Genomic DNA, 23,658 nt, shown 5'->3' on the forward strand with positions numbered 1-23,658 from the left:
CAAAACTGTTTGTTTCTTATTGTTACATTAGGCTATTGCATTTTTCACTGACATATTTAGTACTTTTCTACATGTTTATTTACCTTATTTACACGTTTATTACATTATTTTATGTATTTTAATCTGTTTTACTGTATGTTTGTATTTATTTACGGTAAATAGATTTTGTGTAATACAGTTTATTAATAAAATCATTTCATTTTTATCTAACTTGTCATGTAGCGTGATCCTATTGGTGGGTATCTCTGACGTCTTTACTTTGCGACAATACAGAAAACATGGCGACGCTCGCGGGAGATCGTTGGAGGGAAGCGCTGAAGAACCACGATATATTCAATAATCTACAAGAAAGGCTTCATTTAGAGCCTCAGGGGACAAGTAAAAGAATAGCTAAGAACCTGACGTTTTGTCTGAACGGCGATCTGTTCATTTGGGACAGCGTTGAGAGCGTGTTTTACACCACAAACCTGCGACAGCTGAACTCTGACGGCGAACCAGACACCTCCAGATATCAGGTCAGCGACTTTAAATAGTGTCTGTTTTAGTGTAGTTACATCGCCGGTTGTGTGTGAACGTTTACCGATCTCTCCGCAGACCCTGCTGTGCATCAACCCGCCGCTGTTCGAGGTGTGTCAGGTGCTCGTCAGCCCCTCGCAGTATCATGTGGCCCTCATCGGTCAGCGAGGAGCCACTGTCCTGGAGCTGCCTCAGCGCTGGGGGAAGAAGTCCGAGTTTGAGGGCGGACGCACACAGATTAACTGCAAGTGAGTGAACTTTACTCTTTTATTGAGGTAAAGTTGGTAATATATTCACACATTCAGTCTTTCTTATTAATTATATAATTTTATAAAGGGATTCTTTGCACATTCCAAATTGAGAAGGCCGACTGTCAACAAACAACATTGTCATGGAATGATTTTTGGTGACAAAGCTCAGCTCTCAGAACATTTAGGGTTAATAGTGCCAACTGATGATTAGCAGCAAAAATGACACATTTGACCTCCCAACAAGGAAAACACTACAGTCAAGAATGCATGATTATATGCTGTCATGGCTTTGGAATCGAAAAAGGTCATTATAATGGAAATCAATGGGGCAAAAACAGCCACGAACCTAACAAAAGCGTAGTCAGTTTGTCAAGCACACAAAGATTAAGGTTTAAAATAGTTGTTTAATTCACATTTTAGGATCATGTCTCATCACTCAGCTCCTACTGCCATATTTCTGGCGAGAAAGAATAGCAATATACATTATAATGCGTCATCTGTTTATGCAGAGGTTGATATTAATTCCTGGCTGTGTTTACATTTATATTATAGCTTCAAAATACAACACAATACACCTCTGTTGGTCTCTTGGCTAGTTTAATTTTCATTTACCTTTTTATTTTAATGTACTCTGTCTGGTGGCCTAAATTAGATAGCTCGTACACTCCATGCTAAAGTTAAGCTCTCCACCACTTAAACTAAAAAGATTTAACAGGTTTGTTTAAATAAATTTTTGAAAAATGAATTATGATTTTTTTTCCCCCCATGTGTATTTCAGAGTATATCAAGCTGTGTGTATGTGCACGTGTGTATATGTGTACGTACATGAGAGAGAAAGTGCGACCAAACACTGAGAGCTGCGTTATAGCTAAGCTCATTAATACTCACGACCATTCTAAATATGGTCAATAAGGACCTTTTGAATCTAGGGGTATTTTATGAAGTATTATAAAATACACTTACTTAAGCCACGTCTACTATGTAGATATCAGAGAACACTTTAACTTATTGAATCAATGCCGTATATGGTACCTTTATGTGATCGTTTGCGTTAGATCTGTTGATTGTTTCTTGTAAGGAAAACCTTGAGTGTCATGTAAAGGCTGATACAGGCTGATGCGGATATTCCAATACAGCCTTCGACCCTTTGCCGTTGCAGACGTTGACCCTGATGTGCACCTCTCAAAAATGTAACCGCATCGCGACGACTCATAACGCAAGTTCTGTGATTGGTCTGCTTGGTAGTGTCAACGGGTGTGGGCAGGGCAGAGAACTGTGGGAGAGTAATTAGCCCCGCTGGTGTAAGTCTTTAACAAGAGTCGAGTCCATAGAGGAGCTCCAGATGAACACTTTAGTTTTGTATTTACCTTCCAGCCAGGCAGGCTCTAAATGAGTGAGTTTGAGCCACTTGTACAGTTAGGTGTTAAGCACACCGAACACGCTTTTTGAGTTGAGATATGTTTTTTTTGAATGGCTTACTAGTGGGGCCTCAAGTTTTAACCACCTGCTTTGCTTCACGTTTTTGCCGTTGAGCTCTGTGCACTGCAGTTAAAAAAAGTAAACTTTGAGTGGAAAAAGCGTGCTACGTCAGTCGCGTCTGTTTTATTCTCCAATTAAATTAAAGCAGAGGCGTGGTTTCCAATAAGGTGACAGCAGTTTTTGTGTTGTCAAGACAACTACAGAGACTTTTAAAGATGGAGGAGCTGTATGACTTCACAAGTCTTGAATATCACAATATTATTAAATATTACAATACAATATCAACAGCAACACTCCAGTACAATACGCAGATGATTCAGTCATTGCCTATTGGCATAAAAAGCTCAGAACACTTATTTTTTTCTTGTCAACAAAAAAAAAAATGGCAGTGTGGTGCGCCTTGTGTTCTCAGAAGGGAAAAGTGTGTTCTGTGTGATCGGCCACTAAGTTAGCATTTAGGGTTGGGCGGATAGACAATGCCATCGTCCATCGCCAATAGACACCTCAGCTCAGTATCACGATCCTCCACCCTGCCCCATGCCCCTGTCGCAAGTCCTTCTCTGGTTTTAAATGTTTTCTTTTGACAGGACGATTCCGGTGGCTGAACGCTTCTTCACCAGTTCTGCGTCTGTGACTCTCCGTCAAGCTGTCTGGTATCCCAGTGAAACCGAGGAGCCTCATCTTGTTCTGCTGACCTCAGATAACACCATCAGGTATCTGAAATAAATGCCGGACAGAAGTCTGAAAGATCTGACTCCGAAGAGCTTCACTGTTTTTGTACTGGGTTGTACAAAGTATGTTTGTTTTTTTTTACCACCAGATTTTATAATCTTAAGGAGCCCCAGTCCCCTGCCAGAGTTTTATCTGTCTCTCAGTTGGATGATGACAGCAGCGTCCATACAAGAGGGTAAGTGTGTGGCTGCTGTATTTTTTTTATTTTATCCAATGGTATGGCCAGACACTAAGAGTATTCTGCTTGGATCAGGGTTATTAAACACAAAGTAAAATCTATGGATGCACAAAAATGAAAATTCTTGGCATAGAATATGTCAAAATTATAGATTTTTCTTTTATGCAAAGGACCCTTAAAATATTAAGTAAAGAAGATCATGTTCCTTGAAGATATTTAATACGTTTTCTATACTAAATTTCAGTTTTTGATAGTAATATGCATTGCTAAATGCTTCAATCAAGTGATTTTTCCCTGATGTCATATTGGGCGTACAAGATTAAGATTTGACTGCTGTTTGCGTTGCTTCTCAGTAAGCCTAACCTTGACAAGAAGCTTTTTCTCAATCTCAACTTCATTTTAACCCATTGTAGAGCCCTACAAGAGTCTTTATTATGTATTAGAATAAAAATGATCTGAAATAAAGATAATGTATTAAAAAGTTTTAGCTAGTTACAAAGCCACATTACTTGATTTAGTTTAGCTTAAATCGAAGTGCTAACAGAATTACAGCTAAATAAATGTATAAAAAAAATAAAAGGAATGATTAAAATTAAATACAAAATATTTTAAAAATTACATTTAGTCATTTAGAACACGCTTTTGTCTAAAGCTATTAACAATTAAGGAGACATTTAGTGATTCAACTAGAAGATGCAATGCACAACAAGAAGTGCTAATTATACAAAGCGTTATAGTGCTAAAGTAAGGAGAGGTGACAGTTGGCATTTCTGTGTGGAGTTTGAATGTTCTCCCCATGTTTGTGTGGGTTTCCTCAGTCCAAAGACATGCACTATAGGTGAATTGGATGAACTAAGTTGGTTGTAGTGTATGAGAATGCGAGAGTTTATGGGTGTTTCCCAGTGATGGGTTGCAGCTGAACAGGCATCTGCTGCATAAAACATTTGCCGGAATAGTTGGTGGTTTATTCCGCTGTGGGGACCCCAGATAAATAAGGGACTAAGCCAAAGGAAAATTAACAAATGTTTATTTGTTCGTTTTTGAGAGAGAGAAAAGTGTTTCTACAGATGGTTTGTCAAGCCCACTCACCTGTGTGAAGCACTTTATAAATGCACTATGATTTTTTTGTTTGTTTTTTATATGGGATGATTGTAAGAATGTGTCTAGTGCAAGTGTTGGTTGAAGTGAAGTTTTTCTACAGGTGGTTTGTCAAGCCCACTCACCTGTGTGATGCACACTTAATACAGGGTTCCCACTCTTTCGTGGACACCAAATTCAAGGACTTTCAAGGAATCACTAAAATCACTAATAATTTAAATTAAGCCCCTTAATTCACACCCTCAGCATATATAGCACCATGAAAATCATTCATTTCGCTTGCACTTAATATTCACATTAAAATGTCATAATAATGATGACATTTTGAATGTCATTTTCACAAATGTAGACTGTTTTAAACATTCATGTTCAAATAACTTAAAATGATACAATTAGATGAATTTACTACTGATACTATTCAAATGCGATTACTGAAATATTGATAAAATGCATTGTTTGTCATAGTTCTAGATTTTTTAATTAAGAGTTTTGTACTTTTTGTTCAGTTTTAGAAAGCAGCGCAGTACAGTTGTTGAAATAACACCATAAACTTTAAATTCAAGCACTTTCAAGGACCTGTTTGTTTTTAGGTACTTTCCATGCCTTCAAGTGTCAAATTCAAATGTCCGAAATTCAAGTACTTTCAAAAAGCAAGGGAAGCCTGTTAATATTAATATAAATGAATAATATTACATTAATGATACTAAAATAACACTGACTTTAATGTGATGTGATGTCTTCTTCATGCAGACGTTCCTATGCGGCCTCTCTGGGAGAGACGGCGGTGGCGTTTGACTTTGGTCCACTGGCTGATTCTCCTCACCTGAGCAGTGTGCGGATGAAGGCAGAGCTGGTGGTTTATCCACTCTACATACTGTACGGCAATGGAGAGACCTTTCTGAACTACATCTCCCTCTCACACAGGTAACACTTACTCCTATACATAAAAAACCAAACGTGTTCATTAAGAGAACAGATATGCAACATCATTCACAGTGTAGGTGAATATTATGAAACTGTATTAAGGTAGAGAAAATGGCTTACAGAAATTGAAGATCATTTACGTTTTTTTCTTGTTGTTAACTTAAGCTACATTAAACTTGTTTACTTAAAATGAATAAAAAAGTATTAAATTAAATAGATGAAAAGCTATTTAAGTTGAAAAACTAATATTAAGTCATTTTAATAGTTATAATAATAATATTTTATGTGTGTTGTAATATGTGTTAGACACATAATAATGACAATGTTGCAAATCTATTTCACCACGGGCACTAATAAAGTTAATAGAATTTTTAATTAAATATAAAACCTAAATTGAAAACTTAAATTATTTGAAAAAAACTTAAGCTAATTCAAACACTCTTAATTGTTTAACAAATTTTTTTTCTCTCAAAATTTGTCATTTAATGGCAATATCATAAACGTTATCAGTTATTCATTACAATGATTTAAGTTAATTTAGTTCTAATGATTTAATAGTTAATTTAGTTCATTACAATGATAAAAATAAAAAAACTACAATAATAGAACTATTTTTTTTTTAAAGATAATTTTTTCAGGGTTTTTCACCTTAATTTGATAGGACAGTAGAGAGTATTGACAGAAAAGCATGGGGAGCAGAGAAAGGGGAAGGATCGGCATAGGACAGCGAGGCGGAATCGAACTCGGGTCACCGTGAGCACCAAAGTGCATGTGTCGACGCACTAACCACTACACCAATGGTGCTGACAAAGGACTGTTTTTAATGTGAATTTTGAATACGTGATGCACAGACTTTCAAACTAATGAGAATTCAAATAATTATAATATAATATAATTAGGGATGCTCCGATCGATCAGCCAGAGATCGGTATTGGCCGATAATCAAATTTCTTAATCGAAAGGCACAGTGATGGTCTAAGCATTATATTTGTTAGGTAAAATGAATAGAGCAGTAAAGAAAATCCCTGCTCTCTCACCGAGCTGTTGTGACTATCCGGAGCTGCAATCATAGAGCTGCTACCAAGAGTTGGAGATTAGCAAATATTTTTTTGGCCTTGCAAGAACTGAAAGTTCTGTGTTTTTGATAATATTGCAAGTTCACTAAAACCTAGCTGGAATTATGAATGAAATACATATTTTTACTTATTTCATAATTTAACTTACTCTAATATAGACCTAGTTATTGTAATAAACAGTAGGTTATAGGCCTATTTTCTTTTAGTAAAGAAGTCATGTATTAATATGTGTGCATTTTATTATGCATCAAATGAAGCCTACGCTCCAAACTTTTTTTTCAATGAGACGTGTTGAATTCTTCTTCCATCAATTGCAGTGTTTCCAAATTGCACTGTTAATCATTTCTTACCATTTTTTTTATAAAAGGTTTTATTATTTTCTGTAAACCTGCATCTAATCATTACAAGTCGACACTAAATGGTTAAAAGAGACATGTTGAAGGCATTATATGCAACATTCCTTATTTATTCTCTTAGGTAAGGAGAGATATTCACTTTAGTATCATACTTGGAGGGAAAATGTGCTTTAGGCATTATAAATCTTGAAGCATAAGAACTGGTAATTGGCCGATCACCATGACAAAGAATCGGTACTGGGTATCGACTGCAAAAATCCTCATCCCAGCATCCCTAAATATAATATAATATAATATAATATAATATAATATAATATAATATAATATAATATAATATAATATAATATAATATAAAATAATATAATTTAATATAATGTAATGTAATGTAATATAAAATAATATAATATAATTTAATATAATGTAATATAATATAATGTAATATAATATAATTTAATATAATGTAATGTAATATAAAATAATATAATATAATATAATGTAATGTAATATAAAATAATATAATTTAATATAATGTAATATAATATAATATAATGTAATATAATGTAATATAATATAATATAATTTAATATAATGTAATTTAATGTAAAATAATATCATTTAATATAATATAATGCAATATAATATAATTTAATATAATATATGATATAAAATAATATAATTTAATATAAAATAATATAATATAAATAATATAATATAAAATTATAGCTCTCAAATAAATGCTGCTGAAGTGCGATTTAGTGCGTTTATGTAACGGGTAGGTCTCCAACATTTATTAGATTTGCTAGGAATAGTTATGAATGTCTTCAATAGACCTGCAGAGCGCCATTATTGCGTCCTGAAGTAAAGTGAAACGGCTATACGTCGTGTTTGCTGGCCTCACGCATCACGCACCTGTCAGTCCGCCAGTCAGTCAGTCAGCACGTAACCTTAAAGAGTTAAACAAATAGCGCACAGCACTACTACGGTTACAGAAAAGTTTGCGCTGTTATAATTCCCTTACCCTTTACGGGTACGTTTTGGTGCGATTATTACCCGCTATTAAAAAAAAACACAACAATGTTTTGAATGAGAAGCTGTAATGTAGCCGTGGCGGGATCAATTTTGGCGTGGCGCCCCGCCATGGAAGAATGAATGTAGCGCAAACCTTGTAATAATAGTCCAAAAAGAGAGAAGCAGTGTCCCAATGCCCATACTTATGGACGTTTCATTGCTAATTTTTAGTATAAATAATCTGTTTTTTTTTTAAATAAATAAGTGCACTTTAAATACCCAGATTCAATCGTTAATCTTCCATCTTTCTCCTAGTGTCGGTAGTTTAGGGAAGCCGATGGGCCCGTTACCCATGTACCCTGCAGCAGAAGATAACTACGGCTATGATGCATGTGCTGTGCTCTGCCTGCCTTGTGTGCCCAACATCCTGGTCATCGCCACTGAATCGGGAATGCTGTATCACTGTGTGGTGCTGGAGGCAGAGGAAGAGGAGGATGGCGGAGTAAGACACCCCCAATTCAGCCATAAATCAACAGATGCACTGTGAGAGATGCTGAATGTGTGTCTGCGCGTGTGTTCAGGCTGTAGAAAGATGGTCCAGAGGCTCAGAGACGGCTCCTTCGCTCTATGTGTTTGAGTGTGTGGAGCTGGAGCTGACACTTAAACTGCCTGCTGGAGAAGAGGAGGAGATTACAGAGTCAGACTTCACCTGTCCAATCAGATTACATCGAGGTGAGCAGACATGAACATTCATAGTAGTGAAATAATCCCGTACGTTTTATTTTCAAATGTTTGTTAGAAATATTAGATACTTTCCTTTCGTTTCATGTGCTTGCTTTGTTTATAAAATGGGACGTCTTGTTGTTGAATGCTTTATAGTAGTTTTTTTAAGAGGTTTATGCGTCCTTCATAAATAAAAGTATTCATTTCTGTCAAACCATCTGTTCCAGACCCTCTGTGTCAGCACAGGTATCACTGCACCCATGAGGCCGGGGTGCACAGTGTTGGACTCACCTGGTTCAAAAAACTACACAAGTTTCTGGGGTCTGGTGAGTGCCTTCTTCGGCTCTGACATTTAAATATCTTTACAGTCACAGCGATTGAGGAACTCAGTCTATATTAGTGTTTGGTATCGATTCATGGCCCGTTTCCACTGAGTGGTATGGTACAGTACGGAATGGGTTGGTATTGGTCAAGTTTATCAGGCTTGCGTTTCCACTGCCAAAAAGCTACCAATGGTTGGTAGGCATGGTGTACGACAGAAAGTTTCAGTCGACGTCATTCTCGCTCGAGGAAATGTCAAAGTAAAGCCGTAAGGGTCGTTCATATATCATATGAGAGCACTTCTTTCTTTTTTTCTTTTTAATTCTTCACTTTCGCCAATTATCTGAATAATTTCATTTTAAATAACATGTGAATGTGCGCGTCCGGTGTGTGTTCTAACTGTCATGTGCGTGGCACATCCGATGTGTGATCCCCTTAAGGATGGAGTCTGCTTTAGCTGCGTGGATCAGTGACTGCAGGAAAAAGAACATTACGCTGGATGCCAACATTATCCACACAAAAGCTAAAAAGCTTTATGATCCTTTTGCTGACAGTGATGAATGTTTGTGCCTGACAACAGATTTTGATCTTTGGTTTCATTCTATAATACTGGACTTATTTTTCTATGAAGGTTTGAACTTTGAGTGTTTAAACAAGAGGGAAAAGTGTGAAAATGTTAATGCCTGTGTGAGAAAAGTGTATAAAGTGTGATATGTGGGGTTTTACAGCCTTAAAACATCTATAATAATTGTAAAAAATAAAGCTGACTACTTTGCGGATTTTGCCTATTGCCTATTTGCCTATTTTGCCTAATACATCACTGTATTGTTGTTGAACACATTTTGTTGTTGCGTGTCTCCTGTGCAGATGAGGAGGATAAAGACAGTCTGCAGGAGCTGGCGGCAGAGCAGCGCTGTATAGTAGAGCACATCCTATGCACAAGACCTCTCGCTAACAGGTAGAATGGCCAGGAATCAACATTTCCCACCTGTGCTACTAAAAGTGTGACAGTTAAAGCTAAACCCCAAATCTCTTCTGAAACAAAAGGCAGATTTGCAAGCTTTTAAGCAAGCCTTAAGAGACTCTGAGGAAGAACTGTCGATTACTGGTGCTTTTTAAGATTTCTGTCTTCCTCTCTCTCAGTTTGCCAGCTCCGGTTCGTGGGTTTTGGATCGTGTCAGACCTGTCCCTGGGAGCCACCATGATCTGCATCACGAGTACCTACGAGTGTCTCCTGCTCCCTCTGCTGTATGTGACTAGCGCTCAGTGGCTCTTTTTCATTTGTTAGAGCAGGATTTCTCAAATGGGGGTTTGTAGGAGAATTGCAATGGGGTTTGAACTTGGCGTAAAGCTGATAATTCATTTTATTGAATGTACAATTAAGTAATTGGGGCTGCTTGATAATTTCTATTATATTGGATAATCAATCATAGGCTGCAGTTAATTTAAATAACTTAATCAATATGACAACTAATGCTGGGTTCACACCAAATGCAAATGTAGGTATTTGGTAGAGTAAGTTAGAATGTCAATGCAAGCGCGTGAATAGAGGCACCGGGGAATGCAAATGTGGAATGCTCGGCATGTTTCCCACAAAAACGCAATTGCATCTTCCACAGAATTTCAAAATCAACTCAAACGGAGAGTTCACGTAATAAAAAAAACATCTCCCGAGTAATCTAGAGCAAGCGATGCAATGCTTAGCATTGTTAAACCTAGCATAAACATACTTTCATATGACTACATACAAAAAAAGTCGTTAAAGGTGCAGTATGTAAGTTTGCCTCCCAGTGGTTGAACTAGGCATTACATTCCTGGATCAAAACAAAACAAATGCAAGTGCAGGTTGCCATAAGCTGGCAATGTCATGTTGTATATCTGCCATTGTTGTTTACAGTTGTGCAAACATGTCTATAGACGAAACATGAAAATGCACATGATGGTACTATTTACAAAACGTTTTCAAAAACTTGCACATAACGTTTGCACACACTAAACGTTTGTGTTTCAAACACTATTGTTATGTAAATCAATTGCCAAAACACACAGAAACATGAATCCTTGTTTAAAAACAATGTTGACAAGATTTCAACTAGATAACACATTTTAAAGGATTTTAAATAGTTTTTCTTATATTAAACAAATATTTAGTTTTAATCAGACTTTTATTTTGAGTTTCTATTTGAAACATGCAGATCTCATATCAAGTCATAATTTGTGGTTTATCACAGCGAAAACGTGTACAGCACTATTAGTAGTGATTTTTTCTTGTAAAATTTGGGAAAGTCAGTAGGTTTTAATGACTGGATTTTGAAATTCTGCCATCGTTTTTTCACATTGTGGAAATTGTAGGGCCATATGATGTCATTAAATTGCAATATGAACTTTTTAAATTAGTTTTTTGTTAGAAGTAACTTTTTTTTTTTTTAAATATATGATTTCTATCATGTTAATATAATTTTTTTTCTTGACTTTAAATCTCATAGAAGCTCTATTCGTCCGGCTTCTCCTCCGCTGCTGTGCTCTCACCCAGGGGCGGGGTCAGACAGCTCTCCTCTGCGCGGATTGGCTGAAGATTCTTTCGAACAGCATATCCGCAACATCCTGGCACGCAGCTCCACCAATCCATTAATGCTGAGGTAACAACAGGCTGCTTCCATTCAATTTATTTCTCACCAGAGTAAAACAGAAAAAATTTACACTGTTTTAAATAATTGATCACAGTGCTAAAAGCTGGAAGACCTGGTTTTGACTTCTCCTGGTCTAACTTGTTATGGATAAACTAGCAATAAACCATCTAATATCTATAAACCAGTATAGCCACATAAAAATGTTTTACCGCCATATTTTTATTTTTATTGGATTGTGACGTAAAGCTTGCTGAATTTAAATTTGGATTGAATGTATAATTGAGGCTTTCTTGTTTGTTTGCTTGTGTGTGTCTCAGGTCGGGTGATAAGGACTCGTCTCCTCCTCCTTCTGAATGTCTTCAGCTGTTGAGCAGAGCCACACAAGTGTTCAGAGAGGAGTACATCCTCAAGCTGGGCCTGGCTCATGAAGAAATGCAGAGAAGGTACATCGTTGTTTCAGAGCTGCTTTTTTTTGGAGCTGATATTTAAACTTGTGTCATACACATTTTATATATCTTTATTTTAAAGAGCTGCTGTTATGGGTTTTTGAAAATGACATTCCATGTCGTGTGTAACACTTTTCTAAGTGAAGTGAAATATCCAGCTAAGGCTTAAATCTGAAAGTGCACCGTGTTTTAAACTATTAATTCATCTATAAAAAAGGTAACTCAGAGTGCTTCAAATAAATCACCGCTGTAACGAATCTTTAGCCACGTTGGCATGATACGGAACTCAAGCCCCGCCCATTTTTGCATGTGCAGACCCGGGAAAATTGAACCCCCCGGCCCCACCCACAAACACTGTAGAAAGAAAAAGAGGAAGACAAACACTGTAGCAGATCCCGCTTGAATCATGACGCAAAGATGCAGTGCTCTGATTACCCAGACGCATATTAGATTTACTGAAAGACGCAGATTAGCATCGTGCTAAGGAAGGGCTTGGGAACAAATTAATTACTAAACGAATCATATGGGAGTCATTGGGAAAATTAGGTAAAAATAAATGCATATTATAAGACAATGAAAGTGTTTTTTGACCTTACATGCAAATCACCCTTTTGTTGGAGACCCCCAAAACCAAAATATGACCTTTTTAAATGCATAATAGGGACTCTTTAATACATTTTCTTCTCAAAAAGTTGCTAAATGCTTTTTGAATCATTGAAATTTTCTTATATAACAGTTGATCCTTTGAAAATTCATATTTATATCCATTTTAGTGGTATAATCGTATTTATATCATTATATTGATTATAGGCAATGTATTTTGGTGTTTAAACAGTTTTAAATAGTTCTATTCATTAAAACGAGAGTGTGGTCACCTAATATCTATAGAAATATAATGCATTTAAATTCATATGCAGTGTTGCAAATTACACTCTACAACATTTCAACTAAATGTAATATTTTTATGGTTCTCTTGATTTTCCATCTTTATTATTTTCAATATATTAATTTAGGGTGTACTAATTTTTGCACTGTGATCTGAAGTTGTTTTGTTTGATTGGTTCCAGTTTTGGTCTTGGTACTGACTAATCTAATGTATTTACACAAATATATTATTCTTTAGTATCCTATAGAAAGTATTTACTTAAAGATAGATCTATGAAAACATCATGAAATATTATCTTTGAGTTTGCTATGAATGTAATTTTAATGCTGGCATTAAACAAACAAACAATAAATAAGTAAATACATTTTAAATGTATGCAAATTCATTATTAATACAAAATCAAACCAATGAGTTTAAACACCAATACACATTCTTCACTGACCACATTAATATGTTGTAAAGACTGAGAATTAAAACAACAATTTCTGCAAAGCTAAGGTATAGCAAAGATAAAGTTCACCCAAACATAAAATAATTCACTTTTAAGTGGTTCCAAATCTTTATGACATTCTTCTCTTAAACCCAAAAGAAGATATTTTGAAGAATGTTGAAAACCAGTAGCCACTGACTTCCATAGTATTTTCTTTTTCTATTGTGGATATAAATCATTAGCGTTTCTCAACATTATTTAAAATGTCTTATTTTGTGTTACACAAAAAAACAAGTGAAGGGAGAGTAAATGGTGAGTTGATTGTAATTTTGGGTGAAATATCTCTTTAAATGGACTGTGGTTAGAAAACATATTGTGATAACAGTTATTTAATGATTGTCCCGTTTTAGAGTAAAGCTCCTGAGCGGACAGAAGAACAAGCAGTTGGAGGATCTTGCTCTTTGTAGAGAGGACAGGTAAACCATTAACACAACTCTTATCACAATCACCCCTACTGTAATACATTTATCTTAGTTGAGTCACAGAGAAGTGAATGTGCAAGTGCAACATCTCACTCTAGAGACCACATCATGATGTTATTATTAGGTGTGGTAAATATATGAGCGCTAATGACTCAACAATGATGTGATTTACTGTCAACTGTGCTAAAGATGGTAAATGTGTTGGTGTGTTGTAGGAAAAGCCTGACAGAAGCTGCAGAGCGACTGGCGGATAAATATGAAGATGCCAAATATCGTCAAGAGGCCATCATGAACAGGTTCACCTTTCTCTGAATTTAGTTTCATAGCAGGGTTTCTGCAGGGTCGAAAAGTTCAAAATGGAATTTTTGCTTCCTTAAAAATGTAAATTCCCTAAAAGTGTTGTGTTCTAGGTCTTTAATAAATGTAAAAGGGACTTAAAGGGATAGTTCACCCTAAAATAAGAATATACTCACCCTCAGATGGTTCCAAACCTGTATGAGTTTTAGGTTGCATGACCCAATTCCGAATTATTATTATTATTATTTTTTTTTCGTCCCATGTGGCACAGATTGGATTACATGTATGTGTAAGCAGGAAAAAATTACATTGATTCCAATTTACTCAAATCAGATTCAGGCCTTGTTTATATGTGGAAGTTTATCTGATATGAATCAAATCTGTGCTGCAGTGTAAGCAGATAGATCGAATTTTTACTCGCCAATGAGTCGCGCATCATTAAAAACCGCAGAGAATAACGTCAACTTTAATGCTTTCATTTCAGAACAGACATCAGGAGAGTCCCAAACCTTATATTTCATATACTAGCAAGCCAGTGAGAGAAAGCGCAACGTTCGCCATGTCAACAATATATAACTGTTGCATACATCACGTGCATAAATCACGCCAACTGTGGCCTACTGGTTAAAAAAAAACTACATTAAAAGAAGATGGCCAAATGAGAACTTTTCTGTCATAAGCGATTAGTAAAACAACTTGTCATAAAGAATTTAAAAAATGAAAGCCTGTGAACAGATTAAATACAGGAATGGAGAAAAGGGTGCTCTTTTATTATCAGCTGTTAGTCAGCACCCACTCTTTTTTTTCCTGGACGTTGTATCTTGTCATTATGTGCAGTGTTTTAAAGATCATGCAAGCGGATCATCAAAAAAAATCGAATGCAGTCACAAAATCGGAATTCACCATCAAGATCTGCAGTGTAAATGCGGCCTTAGAGTCTTTTAATGTTGATTCAATGGTTTTGTCATTTTTCTTTCACTAGTCTAAATTTAATTTATTGTATTTAAAGAGGACCTATTATGCCCGTTTTTACAAGACGTGAAACAAATCTCTGATGTACCTAGAGTGTGTATGTGAAGTTTCAGCTCGAAATACCCTACAAATAATGTTTTATAACTCTTTGAATCTGCCCCTGTAAGGCTTTCATCTAAATTGTGCTGTTTTGATGGCTGTCGCTTTAAATTCAAATGAGATTGTGCATGGTTCAAAAGGGGGCGGGGCTACAAATGCCTGTGTATCAGCATAGTGGCAGATAAAAAAACAAGACTAATGTCCTATTCTTATGAGAGAGAACGTCACTAATGGGCGGGGCTTTCCTCTGATGACATGTACAAAGGGAGAATGTCAATCAAAATGTTTCTGTAGACTGTTTAATCAAGTGTTATTATAAAACTATAGAATTAATACATTTTTACCATTAGCAGCTGGTTATATTCACACACTGTTGCCACATAACTGTGTTTAAACCCCTTATAAAAGTGATTTTTTTATTTTTTTTTTGCAGAATATGTCCCCTTTAAGCTGCAAATGAAACCATCATCATGTTATAGATAGTGTTGACTTGATATAATGGTCTTAAAACGTGTTAAACTTGACTTGGTAAAACAAACTTAATTGAAAAAAAAAAAAAATGACATGGGCATTTTTCTGAACTTCCTAAACTTCCTCCTCAGCAAAGAGCATAGAATCACCATGAGGCGACACTCTAGTGTGATTTGGGATACAGCCACTAGATGGCGTGGCGGAATTTCATTTTGGAATGAAAATTCCAATTGAACAACAGCAAGTCTTAAGTCTGTAAAATAAACTGTTAAAAGTGCTGATCATTGTGATAGTAAGTGTTGTATTGTCATCTTTCAGGTTGTATCTCAGCTTTAATGCGCTTTTTAAATAAATAAATAAAAAACAAAGCAGCTGCTTGTCATCATGACAGCTAGAGATGCTCCGATCAGCATTTTTGGGCCTGATCACCGATTACCGATCACCAAAATCATGATCTGCCGATTGCCGATCACTGCCGATCACATAATGGCAGGTGAATGGGAATCTTTTATCTATAATTTAGCAGAGTTTGCACCATTTGTAGAAATGAAACTAACTCTAAATTAACTATATTGAAAAAAAAACAGTAGAAATAGGCTACAGTCAAGAACTTGTCCACCAAGTGTTTATTTTAGAAAGTGAGAACTTAAGGCTACTGTAGGCCATCTTTTCCAAATAAGGCAGAGTAACTTAAAACTATTCCAAACAAAGAGGGGTCAGGCACACCAACACACATCAGATCAGCTTAATAGGATGTAGCCTCTTAATACACTGATTACATTTTATAATTGGCAGCAAAATGTAAAACTACACCAAAACTGGCTACTGCCACCAAGAATAAAACTATTTGTATAAGTGTTTTTTTCTGTTATTATTATGAACCAGGAGCCAACTACATCAGATCAAAAAAAGAAAAAAAAATGTAGTAAGCTACTGTAAGCCAATGCCTTCCTTTCTAAATAACAAGGCAGAGAAACAAGGAGGAACAACTAAATGAACTAGTATCTAATAAAGTGAGCTAGTGTCTAATGAGTAAGCACTAGTATATTTTTAAAAGCACTAGTATCTAAAGAATAGGCACTAATGAATAAGCACTAGTATCTAATGAATAAGTACTAGTACTTAATGGAAAAGATACTAGTATCTAAAAGTAAGCACACGTAAAATGAAAATAGATACTAGTATGGGTTATAGATTAAATGTTAAAACGGCTTGCCATACATGCACAGCAAGCTGGAGGGTGTGTGCCACACACACACACGACAGGCCAGGCAGGGAAATCTGCATCTCGTGTTATTGTCTGTTACAATTGCGTGGATTTTTTTTACTCTTTGGATCCCCCGTGACTGAAACATGCCGCTAAATGCGTTCACCAAAGCCTCTGCAGAATGTGACCCTGTGAAATCCTGACAGTGTAGCACAATGTGTCTTTCGAAGTTTGAGTCAATAAAGTGTACTGTTAAGCTTAGCAGGGACATTGGACAGGCGTCTGCCCTCCATCACAGGTTGTTCGTCGAGGCAAATGAATTCCATGATTCTGAACGCGATGTTTTTCCACCTCGTATTATCCCTGATGTATGGTTTATGTTGTTTAATCATACTTCTCATACTCAGCATATTCAGTTGTATGGCGGGATCTAAGATGCCTAATCATGTTAGTGGTGTTAAAATGCCGTTTTTTGCTTCCACCTCGAGGGATTTTATCACGACATACATTGCAAATGTCTAACTTTACACCTTTATTGGACACTTTGAAAAAGACGGGGTAACTCATGTTGCCACTGGTAAGCTCCGCTCTGTTCTGCTGTTTATCCGTGCGCCGTGCATGCACGTGTGAAAAAGTCATGCGAGTAATTTACGTCAAGTGATCTGCTTTTTTGATCGGCGCTTTTGGGGTTAGCCGATCAAGCTATTTTTAGCCAATATCGGCCGATCGTGATTGGTGGTCGATCAATCGGAGCATCACTAGTGACAGCAATAAGATCCAATGGACAGCCGACCACTTTCACTCTAAAATGCCGGAATCCGGGGCTGTTGCTGGGTGCTGCTGTTGCAATGGAACGTTCTATTGAGTGTCGCCTCTTGGTCATTCTAAGCTCTTTGTCCTCATTCAAAAAATATATATATTGAAACTAAGCTGCAAAAGTTTGTGTGTGTTGTACAGAGTAAAGCAGGTTTTGGGAAGTCTGCGGAGTCAACTTCCTGTGCTGTCAGACAGCGAGAAAGACATGAGGAAGGAACTGCAGACCATCAATGATCAGCTCCGTCACCTTGACAATGGCATCAAACAGGTCCGTTGTGTGGTGGATCTTAGTTTGTTTTAGCAGTGCTCGCTCCTCTGTTGCTATGAGCTGAGCAGACGCCTGCTAATGTGCTGTTAATGTGTTGTCAGGTGAACATGAAGAAAGATTACCAGAAGAAGCAGATGAACACGGGAGCGTCTCCGGCTCGCTCCAGCCTCACTCTAAACGCCCACCAGAGGAAGTGTTTGCAGGGAGTGCTGAAAGAACAGTACGTACACACACTTTACAAATGCTTTGGTTTCACACGTACATCACGGCTCTGAACTGTCAGTGCCAGTATTCATACTGTTAGATGCTAACAAGTAGGGCTGCTAGTTTATTGTTTCAGGATTGATATCGCAATGTGCTCATCCACAATAGTCAAATGGCATGATATGCAATGTTGAGTCTGAATCATAATTAACTAGGAGCTACAGAACACATGTGGTTTAACCATAATAGAGTGCACGTTTATCATTTGCAAGAGGGTTTAAAGCATTTTGGCTAGGGTTGGATTATTAGACGATGCCATCGGCGAGGCCCGATAGACATCAAATGCTGAGCCGGTATCACGATCCTCTGCCACACCCCTGTCACAGCAGCAACGCGCTCACGAAAAATACACACGGCCCCATTTACACTAATACATCTAAGCTTTAAAATAGCATTTAAGAACGAAAATGATCCACATCCACACTGGTGTTTTATCTAGCATTTCTAAACAGATCTCCGTCCACACTATACCGCTGAAAGTGCACATTACCTGACCACACACACACAGACACACACTGTCATGCATGCACTCATCTGAGCTCCAGGCAGTCAGCGGGTGCTTAGAGCACAAAACCCCAGAGAGCAGTGCACGTCTGACAGTTTATCAAGGATGTACCGCTAGATCGCGTCTCACTATGGTAGTTAAACGTGATATTTAATTAATCTTGTCTCTAACGACTCTTCGGTCTTTTGAATCTGGTATCGTGTCACAGTGTCGGTGCACTTCTTCAGTCTTTCGCCTTCATGCTTGTACTTAATAATTTTAGCAAAAACCTCAGATACTGTTGGTTGTTTCTTGTCGGTTGTACAACTTTTTTACCAACCAAATTTGTCGACGCCATTATAACGACACGGATCACTCTGCCTATTCATGCCAGAGTCCCGTGGAAAAAGGGATTGACAGGTGGTAATTTGTGTGTAACTTATCTTTATTTATTTATTTATGTGTAAAACAAAGACCATGCGGGTCAGGTAGCTGAAACGGTAGGCTACAAATAGTTATGAATTAATTAATTATTCATAAATAATTCACTGCCACGTACGACGACAATGCCATCGTCCCTCGCGATGTTTCACCTTAGACATCGTATGATGCCAAATTGGTCGACGTCACCCAACCCTAATTTGGGCCCAAAAAATTCTGATGTTTGAAGGTGTAACAAGGATAAATTTTATTTTATTATTTATACGGAATGTATACAATTAAAGTTTTTCTTACTTTAAAATTTTTGTCTCGTTTCTAATCCAAATATCTACATTTCAAAGCGAAAAACAAGGTTATTTTTCTTACACCATTGGCAGTTAATTTAGTTGTTTTAAGGAAAAACTTGTCTGAAGTTGGAAACAAAATAATATTTTTAATCGATCTAAGAATTTTTAGATATTTGGACTAGAAACGGGACAAAGTAAGAAAAGCTTTTTTGGTTTGTGATTATTGAATTTCTGTACCTGAATACTGTTAGACTCCACAGAAAACAGAAGACTAGCTATTAAAAACCTCTTGTGAAACTGTATTCGTATCGCAATATTTATGGCAGAAAAATAAAATATAGCAGTGTCCAATTCCAATATCGTGCAGCCCTAGAAACAAGCGTGCATTGGAAAGAGCTTTAAAATAGTATTTTTGATTTGTAGCAACTTGAAAAGATAGCAAAATAATATTTAAAAAAAGTTCTAACTTTAAGTTTACTTTTTTCTTGACGGTGTTCCACAAAAACATAAAACTTGAATCGTCTCTAGATTGTTCTGACTTGAAATAACAGCTGTCAGCTATTGCCAGTAATGAAAAAAAAAACACCTCACTACAATAATGCTGAAAAGCCACTTCCCTTTTCACTGTAGTTTGCAGAAAACGGATCCATTACACTTAAAAATGTAATAATATGCAATAAACCCCATCCCCCCCCAAAAAACACCCGTTATTTCCCAAGAAAACCTATTTCTGTTTTTGAAAAACACTTCCTGCTGTGCAAGGTTCATTCTAGTTACTCTTACAAATTTGAAATTCACTGCATTATGCAAAAACTGTTACTTGTTATTTAATTCACTCATTACTGTTATGCAAAAAGGCCTACTACAGTAGATGTATTTATTTAAAATTGGAACAGGAGTATCAAGTGCATATTGTCAAGGTCCCTTTAAGGCAAGTCATTTCACTCAGCGGCCATATTTGAAATGCTCTCGGGCAGTATGCTTGGCCATGGAATGGGGAAAGATCAAATTCTCCAAAATTGCTTGCCAAGCTTATGATTCAATTTCATATTAGGAATCAGCAATAAAATTAAACAACCACTGTCTCTTTAGTTTTATTTTTAAATGTTCAAATCATGTCAAAGCTACAGAAACTCAAATCTGGTCTGAGCCCCTCTCCTGGAGAATCGTCAGTCTATAACGATCGATGATTGATTGGCTCCTGTTATAGATGGCAGGGCTTCATTCGCCATATTAACCATTACACTTTTCCCCAATCAAAACTATACGAGTGACACATCTTGCATATTCTATAGTCTTTGATACAGTTTGTGACTGTTGTTGATCCACTGGACTGTACTTTCTGTCCCGCAGAGGAGAGCACATCGCTGGCATGATGAAGCAGATCAAGGACATCAAAAACCATTTCAGCTTCTGACCATCAGCGATTCAGAGGCCAATACCTAATACCATTGTACAGCGTTCATGGAAATCCCAGAAGAAACAATAAGCAACTCTATAGCCAATGAACTCTTCTGAAAGACAGCGTTTGACCCACACCTCTCACATTTAGTTGCCATTTTTTGTATGAACTAGTTTTGTCTTTATTTTTTATGAGTGTATATGTCCATGTTCAATTCTTCTGGACAATAAAGAGTTTTGTACACTGAAGTAAATCTTTCTTGTGTATGACTTTATTAGTGGCATTGAGCATCAGCATTAATTATATACAGTTGAAGTCAGAATTATTAGCCCTCCTGAATTATTAGCCCCATTTATTTTTTCCCCAATTTTAACACATTTCTAATAGTTTTAATAACTCATTTCTAATAACTGATTTATTTTATCTTTGCCATGATGACAGTTAATAATATTTTACTAGATATTTTTCAAAACACTTCTATACAACTTAAAGTGACACTTAAAGGCCTAGGTCAGGCATGGGCAAACTCGATCCTCGAGGGCCGGTGTCCCTGCAGAGTTTTGCTCCAACACTAATCAAACACACCTGAATATCCTAATTAGTGTCTTCAAGATCACTAGAAAGCTACAAGCAGGTGTGTTTGATTAGGGTTGGTGCAAAACTATGCAGGAACACCGGCCCTCCAGGATCGAGTTTGCCCATCCCTGGCCTAGGTTAACTAATAAGTAGGCAAGTTAGGGGTTTGTTCTGTACAGTTGAAATAAAAATAGCTTAAATTACCTTAAAATGATTCATAAAAAATTAAAAACTGCTTATATCCTAGCTGAAATACAAGTACTATTTTCTTCACAAGAAAAAATATTAGCAGACATACAGTGAAAATTTCCTTGCTCTGTTTAACATCATTTGGGAAATATTTTTAAAATTAAAAAAAATCAAAGGGGGCTAATAATTCTGACTTCAACTGTACACAAAAATGTAGTATTTACAGTAAACTGAATTGATTATGGTGGCACGGTGGCTCAGTGGTTAGCACTGTCCCTTACTGGCAGAAGATAACTTGTTCGAGTCTCGGCTGGGTCAGTTGGCATTTCTGTGTGGAGTTTGCATGTTCTCCCTGTGTTGGCGTGGGTCTCCTCCGGGTGCTCCGGTTTCCCCCACAGTCCAAAGACATGCGCTATAAGTGAATTGGGTGAACTAAATTGGCTTTAGTGTATGAGCACATGAATGCAAGAGTTTATGGATGTTTCCCAGTGCTGGGTTGCAGCTTAAAGGGCATCTGCTGCGTAAAAAATATGCCGGAATCAATTACTAATGTTAATTAATACAAAATGCTTAAGTGCTTAAGGTACTAATTGCCGGTAAACCTTTTAAACCACCAACAGAGTTGACATTATCCACCATTTGTGCTTCGCCATATAACAAACTTCAAAGCACTTATAGAAAAGAACATGGCTCCGAGTGATGTCATTTCCTCTGGCGGAAATGCTCTTGACTTCATTAAGTCATTAATCTACTCATTAATTCATACAAAATGAGTGTGGCGCGGTCGGTAGTGCTGTCGCCTCACAGCAAGAAGGTCGCTGGTTTGATCCTCGGCTGGGTCAGTTGGCATTTCTTTGTGGACTTTGCATGTTCTCTGTGTTCGCGTGGGTTTCCTCCAGTTGCTCTGGTTTTCCCCCACAGTCCAAAGATATGCGCTATAGCTGAATTGGGTAAGCTAAATTGTCCATAGTGTATGTGTGTGAATGAGAGTGTTTGGGTGTTTCCCAGTGATGGATTGTGGCTGGAAGGGCAGCCGTTGCGTAAAACATAGGCTGGATAAGTTGGCGGCCCCTGATTAATAAAGGGACTATGTCGAAAAGAAAATGAATGAATGAATTTAGTTTAGAATATACCACTAGTAGATTGTTAGTCAACTTTTTTAGTGTGATATTTCAGTGCATTTCTCGTTCACATTTTAAAAACAATATGATGAAAATAATTCCTAAATGGAGAATAGTTTATCTGAAGAAATCAAAACTCAATTATGAGATAAGACAGACAAAAATGTCTTATGTCTCTTATGTATCAAAAAAAAATGTCTCAAATACCAAATCTAAGTGACTTGTCAAGTTCGATTTTAATAATCTCGACTTTGTAACTTGGTTTTACATTATAAATGGCTATAAATCAAAATAATGAATGTTATAATTATGGCAAAAGGTCCAAATATAAGATACATGCTCAATTATAGGTTAAAAGTCCAATGTTTGTCACATTATCACAGTCTGAATTGCCAGTCGTAAAAAAAATAAAAGTGGAAATGGCCGAAACTGACAACATTGACAGTCTTCACTAATTTGATCATAACTGACTACAAATCAGAATGAATTTAAAGTATGACAAACAGTTAACATTTAGTTACCAAATAAATTAGGAAATAAATACGAATATATGTTAACTCAAAAGTAAGTGGGAAAAATGGAGACTCAAATGATAACTTATGTACACATAGCCTTCTGGACAAGAGTTTAGTACACTGAAGTGAGTCTTTCCTGTGTAAGAGTTTATCAGCAGTATTGAGCATCAGCGTTATTTCCTGCACGGAGACAATGGTTTATCTGAAGAGGTCAGTCTGGAGATGATGAAGACTTCCTTTTTATTCTCCTTCCGTTTTTTATTCAGAAAGCATAATGTGAGGAGAGAAACGATCATGCCAAGAACAAGCAACTTCTGTATTTACTCCAGTCAGGGGAAGGAATGCACCGTTTGTCTCTTCGGCTCCCTCAGTTTGTAACAACCAAACATCTAGCCTCTAGAAGGTTTTCATTTAAATTTAAATAAGTCTGAGAGGCAAAGATTTACCGCCATGTAAAAGAAAAAAAAAATGCTTTGGTGAATCATAATTGTCTGGTCAAACTTGACGAATCAAAATTTTGAGATTACTCACATCATAACTAAGGTACTCTCAGATTTGATAAGAAGTCAATAAAAAAATTTCAATAGTGACAAGTTGACAATTTATGAGACAAATGGTAGTGTTTTAAAAGAGTCATTGATTTATTCATTTTCTTTTCGGCTTAGCACCTTTATTAATCAGGAGTATGAACGGCCAACTTATCCATCATATGT

At 36.6% G+C, this 23,658-nt stretch overlaps 1 protein-coding gene across 1 annotated transcript; it reads left to right on the forward strand.

Annotated features, from left to right (window-relative positions):
• The first annotated feature begins 272 nt into the window (after nucleotides 1-272).
• On the forward strand, nucleotides 273-20,797 carry nup88 (nucleoporin 88). The gene is made up of 17 exons (XM_056458548.1): nucleotides 273-515; nucleotides 595-764; nucleotides 2,834-2,959; nucleotides 3,067-3,153; nucleotides 5,005-5,178; nucleotides 7,934-8,120; nucleotides 8,200-8,350; nucleotides 8,569-8,667; nucleotides 9,530-9,620; nucleotides 9,806-9,910; nucleotides 11,149-11,301; nucleotides 11,610-11,735; nucleotides 13,465-13,530; nucleotides 13,752-13,832; nucleotides 17,540-17,666; nucleotides 17,768-17,886; nucleotides 20,496-20,797. The coding sequence occupies exons 1-17, from the start codon at nucleotides 279-281 to the stop codon at nucleotides 20,557-20,559; spliced, it is 2,163 nt and encodes a 720-aa protein (XP_056314523.1). The 5' UTR covers nucleotides 273-278; the 3' UTR covers nucleotides 20,560-20,797.
• The last annotated feature ends 2,861 nt before the right edge of the window (nucleotides 20,798-23,658 follow it).

The sequence above is a fragment of the Danio aesculapii genome, chromosome 5, assembly GCF_903798145.1.
Source record: "Danio aesculapii chromosome 5, fDanAes4.1, whole genome shotgun sequence".
Classification (NCBI taxonomy): Eukaryota; Metazoa; Chordata; class Actinopteri; order Cypriniformes; family Danionidae; genus Danio; species Danio aesculapii.